The 8,689-nt window shown below is 40.8% G+C and overlaps 1 protein-coding gene across 1 annotated transcript in view; it reads right to left on the bottom strand.

Moving 5' to 3' along the window:
- Positions 1-265: 265 nt before the first annotated feature.
- Positions 266-8,689, bottom strand: part of LOC148939229 (uncharacterized) — a 29,468-nt gene continuing 21,044 nt past the window's right edge. The window contains exon 2 of the mRNA XM_089106818.1: positions 266-1,093. Coding sequence (XP_088962944.1) covers positions 266-1,093 — 828 coding nt within the window. The remainder of the gene's footprint in view (positions 1,094-8,689) is intronic.

Here is an 8,689-nt window from a genome sequence, read left to right as displayed (position 1 = left end):
TGTTTGTTTAAACCTTGACTTAATAAACTACTTTATTTTTCTTTATTTAGGCTTTACTACTGCTGTTTACTTAAAAATCTGAATTTGAAAAAAATTACAAAATTAATCACGTAACTAAACAAAGCTGCAACAATAAATATAAATCAGGTATAAAGAAATGTAATTAATAATAAATTAACAAAAAACAGTAATTCCTAGAATTGCCCTTTAGTGTTACACTTTTTTTATATTATCCTTCTGCATTCCTGGATCCTATCGTCAACTACTATCCTTCACTTCCTCCATCACCACCCCCATCACTCCCTCCCTCATTTCCACCACCTCCTCCACCATCACTGGACCCTCCATTGCCACCCCAATCTCCACCTCCACCCCCCCAACTTCCACTACTCCCCTCGCCACCCCCGTTTACACCACCTCCCCCGCCTCCCCAGCAGCCACCACAACCCCAATCACTACTGCCAACCGTTCCTCCCATTTGCTCACTTCCTCCATACGATGAAGAGCTATAACTACTCCAATCACTACTTCCAACCGTTGCCCCCACTTGCCCATTTCCTCCATACGATGAAGAGCTGTAACTACTCGTGTATGAAGGGTAATTAAGGTTGTATCCAACCGTAGCTCCCACTTGCCCATTTCCTCCATACGATGAAGAGCTGTAACTACTCGTGTATGAAGGGTAATTAAGGTTGTATCTACTAGAAGGATAATATTGACGATATCCGTATGAAGGATAATAACGGCGATATCCATATGAAGGATAATAACGGCGATATCCGTAAGAAGGATAATAACGACGATTTTTGTAAGAAGGATAGTTTTGACGATACCCATAAGGTGGATGGCGCCAATATCTTCTTTGTTTATGCTCTTCAGCCTTCAGATCATTTTCAACAGCAGCATTAATTTCAGAAACTTCTTGTCTCAAAATATAGCCAGAACCAGAAAAGGGACGACCATCATTTGAAGGGTAATTATTCAATTTTTGATGTTGGAAAACCTTGGTTTTCTTACTTTGAAGTGCAACCACTTCACTGGAAACTGCTCTACTTGACGATACCGTGGCAATGGCCAAAATAACCAGGAAAACCTAAAAATAGAACACGATTGGACTATTTTTTGTCTTTTGCAATTATTGTGAAGCCGTATAGTTACTTAACATCACTTCAAATAGAGAACATGACAGGTCATTAAAGTTACTGAGGACGATCATGATGTCCTAGGGGAGAATATTTTAGTATATTTGAGGATAGTCTGATGAAATTGATGATCATTTAGATAAACAATGGTGATCTGCCATTAAAAATTGTGTTATAGTTTACTTTGCATGTTTGATTATTGGTTATTGTATTACCTTAAAATAAAATTCAAAAAAAGAAGCTTTATAAAGAAACTTAATAGCCATACTAAACTTAAGACCAGTAGAAATATTATCTATATAGACCAGTGGACCAGTAGACTATATTTTCCCAAACTTAACACGGCCAGAATTTACTATTAAAGAATAATGAAAACTCAAAGAAACAGAAATTATAATAAATAATTATGTCAAATATAAACACAACACATACTGACATGAATAAATAAATGAATAAATAAATCCCAAAACGAGCAAAAATTAAATTGAAAACTGAAGTCAAGCTTAAAACCAAACCAAAATTACTAGCATCAGGATTTTGGCTACTATTAAAGTATACAATATTGGCTTAATAATTAAATTATTCGATTCCAATTTAAAACCTCAAGTTGTATAATGTGGTCTTAATTTGGCTTTGTTGTGTTCAGCATAGCTATTGCATAAAATTTTAAATTAAGCTTGGGAAAACTTTTGAATTAAAATTTCATTCAACAGTAATTTATTTATAACATAGTCGAAAGATTTCTCTTGGGAGAATTTTCAAAGTATTACATGTGAATTAAGATGGAATACAAGAAAAAAAAATCTGTATAAATATCACGGACATCAGTCAGCTCTCTTTATTTCTGACTCCTTACTTTCTTTTATCTGTGACTTCGACGTGAGCGTTTGCAGGGTGTGGACAAAATATAATTTTGGTGATCAGAAAGAATATCATGTCTTTTCATTTTGTTAAAAGTCTCTCTCAATATTCCCTAAAAGATTAAACTTAATATCCTAGCCGTCTTTGAGATACTTCACATACGTCCTTTTGAAAGAATGGATGCAAATAGCGTCTTTTGATTTATTTCAATATCCCCTATAAATTTTCGTGAAAGTTCTAGCTAAATACCATTAGCAGTTTCTGAGACATTGCAGATACAGCTTTTTGATCAACAGGATAAATATAGTGTCTTGTGATTAAGTTCAACGTGTCTCTCAAAATTCTCTGAAAGTTTCAAATTAATACCCTTAACTGCTACTGACACATTCCAAACACCATTCTAACAACATCAATGCCTGCAGCATATTTCGATTTAGTTCAACATCTCCCTCGAGTTTCACCGAAGTACCATTAGTAGTTCCAAGAGATTTTGCAGATACATCCTTTTGAGAAACATTATGCGCATAGTGTCTTTAAGTTCAACAGCCCCCTCAACATTCTCTGAATATGTCAAGTTAATATCCTTCCTCAGATACTCCGGAAGCAATGAAAATATCCTATTTCGACCACCTGCATGCATCTAATGTCTTATGATTGAGTTTATGATCCCCCTTATCTTTCCCTGAAAGTTTCAGCTAAATGTTCGTAGCCATTCCCGAGATCAATTAAGGTACGAACAGTTACACCCATTTGACAACCCAGATGCACTTAGTGCCTTTCGATTTGGTGCAACATCCACCTTGCCATTCTCTGGATGTTTAAATTAGAATCCTAAATAGTTAGTGAGATGCGCCCTTTGGAGTACCTGGATGCACATAAGAGTCTTTTGATTTAGTTTAACATCTATGTGTAAATTCCCTAAAATTTCCCACTTAAAAACCTTTTTTACTTACTAGATATTGCAGACTAGCCCTTTGGACAACCTGGAACACTAAGCCATATTGACAGGCAGGATGCCCTTAAACTTTTTGATTTAGTTCAATAGTTGTAGTTGTAGTGGTAGAAGTAAAAGTAGCTATTGCAGTCTCGCATGTAATCGCAGCAGTAGGAGTAGTAGCAGCATTTATTGCTGGACTCGGAAGTACTAGCAGTCACAGTCGCAAATTATCCAATTGTTAGTCGCAAGTAGTGGTTAGTCAGAGTCACAAGTTATCATAGTCGCAGTGGCAACTGGTCTCAGTAGTAGTCAGAAGTTGTCAAGGTCGCAAATGTTTGCAGTCATAAGTAGATACAGTCACCATTTGTCAAATCAGCAAGTAGTCAGAGCCAAAAGTTGTCAAAGTCACTATCACATCTGGCCTTTTTCACAGTCAGAAGTAGTCAGAATCACTAGTATTCACAGTTGCAAGTAGTCACTTCGTAAGTAGTTGTAGTCATAAGGAGTCACAGCCACCAGTAATCACAGTCGCCAGTGCAAGTAGTCACAGTCAGAAGTAGTTTCAATTGTAGTTGTTGCAAGTTGTCATAGTCACGGCAAGTTGTCATAGTCACAGCCAACAGCGTTGGAAACGAATCAAGGCAACGTTTGACAAGTCCGTCACAAACGGACGCTAGACCGGTTTTATCTACAAAAATTACCACCAGAATCGGCACGTTAAATCTTTGGACACTTTCGAAACCAGGAAAGAAAGACATGCTCCTCCGTGAAGCAAACCGCTACAATTAGGACATCATCGGCCTCTCAGAGACTCATCTACCAGGTATCAGCGGAGAACAGATAGGAGACGCAACCCTCTTGCTCTCTGGAAGACAAGACGGAACACACAGATAAGGAGTCGGCTTTTTGCTGACAAAAGCAGCAAGGAAATCTCTTCTATCAGTGGTGTCTGTGTCGGAGAGATTAATGATGATCCGACTCAAAAGCAAGTTCAAAAACCTCTCCGTGGTACAGGTCTATGCTCCGGATTCATCAAGGTCAGACGAAGAGTCGGCAGATTTCTACTCTCAGCTCCAGAGCCTTGTCGACACCATTCCGAAGAAAGACATCGTGTTAGTCCTCGGGGACTTCAATGCCATCGCGGGGAGTGACAATAGCGGAAACGAAGATGTCATGGGCAAGTTCGGGATCGGACAGATCAACGGCAGAGGAGAACGACTCACTGAATTGTGCCGAGATAACGAGCTTTTTATCACAAACACAATGTTCAAGCACAGACGAAAGAGAAAAGTCACGTGGTGGTCCCCCGATGGAAGGACTGCCAACATGAAAGATTATATACTGGTATCCAGCCGATGGAAATCTTCATTCACAGAGACAGTGAGGCTAGGAGGAGGGGACTTTGATAGTGATCACAATCTCCTCATGTCATCGCTTCGCCTAAGATTAAAGGTCGTTGTCAAGTCGAAACAAAAAGTTCCGAGATTCCGGATAAAAGCACTTAAAGACCTTAAAACGAGACAAGAGTACAGAATGCAGCTCAACGAACGACTGTCAAAGACCTTGCAAGAAACACCTGATCTGCTGAGTCCAGCCGACATCGATCTACTTGTTTCGAAAAGCAGCCTGGCCGTATGCGAGACAGCTGAGCTCGTCCTCGGCCGTAAATCTGCAGAAGACAAGCCATGGATTACCCAGGAGATTATTGATATGTGTACCGAGAAACGAACTCTAAAAAACAAGCAAGATCGAGAAAGCAAGGATAGATTCAAAAACCTTAAACGTCAAATTGAGACGAAAACCCGCCAAGCACTAAAAGACATGACTACTGAAAAATATTGGCAGTGTGAGGAGGACTCCCGTAGGGGTAACTCACACCTCATGTTCAAACGTGCTAGAGAGCTGAAAAACCGCAAAGAAGCGAAGTGCCTCGATCTCTTAGATAAAAATGGACACAAATCACTACTTGTGCCGGAATCCGATATCGCTGGAAAGAACACTTCCAGGAAAAGCTTAATCTCACAGTAAACCCGGATCCTGAAGTGCTTCGAAAGTTCCCAGCACACAGAGATGAGAAACCACCCCCACCACCCTTAAGGTCAGAAGTAGAAGCCGCACTCAAATCCCTCAAGTCAAATAAGGCACCGGGAATAGACGGTATACAGGCAGAACTGCTAAAAGTGGAATCTGATATCGTCGTTGATCTGTACCACAAAATACGTAGTAACAGCTTTAGGGGAAATAAAATACTTCCCTGAGTCTTGGTTGAAATCTGTCATAGTGCCCTTGCACAAGAAAGGATCTAAAAGTAACTGTGAAAACTACAGACCCATATCGCTTACTTGCCAACCAGCTAAAATCCTTACGAAAATTCTCCTTGATCGGATCAGAAACCTGACAAGACAAGTAATCCCTGAATATCAAGCTGGCTTCCGTCAAAACCGATCCACCATAGACCAAATTTTTGTGATCAGACAAATTATGGAAAGATACCTGGAATTCGGGAAAGAGCTATACCAGCTGTTTATCGATTTCAAACAAGATTTCGATCTAATTTGGTGAGATGGTCTATGGCACATCCTGGCACACTACGGTATTCCCACTGACATTATTGACGTTGTCAAGAGCATGTACAAGAAGTCGAGAAGCATGGTGCAGACCAGCGAAGGCTTTACTGAAAAATTCTCAACCTCTTCAGGTGTGCTGCAAGGATGCCTACTCTCCCCCACTCTGTTCTGCCTATTCCTGAATGCTGTACTGGCACTGGTGCCCAATGACACGGGAGCACTCATGAGTGGAAACCTCTTTGACTTGCTTGCAGACGCCGATGACATTAATCGCCTAAACGAACAACTAGAGGAACTGCAATCAAGCGCTAACGATATTGATCATGCAGCTAGTTCCTTTGGGATGAAAATCAATGCTAACAAGACAAAAGCCATGAAGGTAACCCGGCATACAGATAAAGGCCTTCAACCCAGCAAAATTATGAGCCTGGGGGAAGGGATCGTGTGGGTTGACCTTTTCGTTTACCTTGTAAGTGAGCTGACGTCCACAAACGACTCTTCAAAAGACATTAAACGACGCCTCGCCCTTGCCTCAGTATGCTTCAAGTCATTGCGATCGATCTGGAAAAACAAACATCTGTCGCTGAAACTAAAAACACGCCTTTTTCGAGCTCTTGTGGTTCCAGTAGCAACGTACGTAGCAGAGACATGGACCTTGAAAGCAAAAGACAAACGCCGGTTGGCGGCCTTTGAAACAAAATCCCTCAGGAAGCTTACTGGTATCACCCACCGTGACCGAATATCAAACGAACGGCTATTGTCTTTGCTCAACTAGTCCCAGACCATCATGCAGACCATCCAGCTTCAACAGCTTCGATGGTTAGGCCACGTTCAGCGGATGTCCCCAGCCCAACTTCCGAAAATTGCGTTTGAAGGAAGGATTGATGCCTCCCGTCCAAAGGGACGACCTCCCAAGCGCTGGAGGGAACACTTTCCCAGCCATCCCCTGTCGGTACTCCTTCGGACTGCAGCGAACAGGGAATCGTATAAGAAGCTTTGCCATAGTTCAGTCAGAGGAGAAGCCCCGAGTCGGCCAATCCGGCCGGATGGGAGTTAAAGTAAAGTAAAGTAAGTAAGCAAGCTGTCGCAGTCAGAGTCACAAGTGGTTAAAGGTGGAAGAAGTCGTAGTCGAAGTCGCCAGTGAAAAGTATTCGCAAGTAGCCGTAGTTGCAGTCGAGCTTAGTTGCAATTGCAGTCACAAGTAGTCACAATAGTAGTGGTAGTAGCCCTGAAAGTGTCATATTAATATACTTGGCCGTCCCTGACATACCACAGATGCACCGTTTTGATAAAATGGATGTACATAGTATACTTTGAGTTAGTTCAACTTTGCCCTCATCATTCCATTAAGTTTTACCTTAGTACCCTTAGAATTTTCGAAACACAACCAGGATCAAACATTTCCTCGTTTCTCAACAACAATTCCTGTAAGTAAGCAATGAACAAGTCGCATAGTCTACAGCCCCTTAACCGTGACTTTTGAGGGGGGAGTGCATGGTATCCCAAGAAGCATGGCTATTAGACTTTTGACTATTTTGAAAAAATGGATATTTCAAAATTTGCCCTCCGAATACTTTTCAGCATCCATTTAATACATGCAATGAAAGTTTCAACTTGATACCCAAATCCATTTCTTAGATTTTGCTGATACCCCCTTTTGACAACCGGCATACTCATAGTGTGTTTTGATTTTGTTAAACACCCCTCTTTCTAACAGTTTTACCTTTATACCCTAGGCCTTTTTTAAGATAAAAAAACAAGCATACCCCCCTTTCCCGATAAAAATTCTTCCCGTTTATACAAATGGCAACTTGTATAACTTACAACCCTTATCCTAGGGGCTGTGGGAGGAGGGCTACAAAATCCCCGAAGACAACTTATTTGGATTTCAGACTATTTTGAACAAATACCTATCTCATAATTTTGATAAAATGTGTTTTGGAAAAATATAGCCATAAGAAGGTGAAAGGAGCGTGCCCGATTGCCTCCTTATCACTTTCGAACTTTAAAAAAGGCACTAAAAGTTTTACTTTTCGATCGGGTGAGTCCCCCCTAAAATGTCTACGACCACCACTTACATTTGAAGTGGATCTGGGACAGGGGCGTAATTTGCTATCTGGCAGGGGGCAACTGCCGCTCCCAGACCTCGGTTTACTGAAAGTAAGGAGCAACATTAAAACTTAAAAGGAACAGCAATTAGTACGTATATGAGGGGGTTACTCCTCCACAACACCTCGCTCTTTACGCTAAAGTTTTTTAGTACTTAAATAAGAGCTTCTTATTGTACTAAACGAACATAGTGTTTCAAGAGTCACTCTTAAAGGATTGGGACCGAATTCAAATTTTAGCGTACAGAGCGAGGTGTTGTGGAGGATTAACTCCGTCATGTACGTAATAATTTCTGTTCGTTTAATGTTGCTCCTTACTTTCAGTTAAAAAAACTTGTTATTTCTGTTTAATTTCTGATCGTTTTTTAAATAATGCTTGGAAATCTGGCTACTCCTCCACGGAATAATCCCTCTTCCCCAAGGATGTATTCTCGAGACAATTCAATCCTGGTGAAAATTTACCCCGGACAATTACCTTTTTATGAATCAAAAGTGTTTGGAGGGTATCTGACCCCCCTCCCCACACATACACTCTTTTCCCCAAATGCATCCGATCAAAATTTTGATATAATCAGTTTGTTTGAAATAGTCCAACAGTCAAATAACGGTAAAATTGGGTCAATATACCCCCCCCTCCAGAGCTCTGTAGGTAAGGAAGAGGAAACCTAAGAAAATACACTTTCATGCCAATATTTGCTTGCTTATTCCCCCCTCTATGATAGGCAGCGCGCTAGCGCTACCTAAGTAAAGAACGATGCGGGCACAATGTGTTTTTGGTTTTTTCTCTATACCCGGGCACTTCGTATCTAAGGAGTTGTCGTAGAAACTTCGAAAAGGGCTCATTTGATTGGAAATTGGAGTGACTAGTGCCCTTTTTAATAGTTGAAAGTGATTGGAGGGCAACTAACCCCCCACGCCTATCATTCCCCCAAACACATCCAATCAAAATTTTGAGATAGCCATTTTGTTCAGCGTAGTTGATTTCCATATGGAAAATATCTTTTTGAGGAGGAAAATCCCCCACAACCCTCGGGGCAAGGGTTTCAAGTTATGCCCTGAGGGCATATAAGATCA

This window comes from Artemia sp. Qi Xiang Cuo, chromosome 21, assembly GCF_049724085.1.
Source record: "Artemia sp. Qi Xiang Cuo chromosome 21, ASM4972408v1, whole genome shotgun sequence".
Lineage (NCBI taxonomy): Eukaryota > Metazoa > Arthropoda > Branchiopoda > Anostraca > Artemiidae > Artemia > Artemia sp. Qi Xiang Cuo.
The sequence above is the reverse complement of the archived record's forward strand: the minus strand, read 5'-3'. Positions and strand labels throughout refer to the sequence as shown.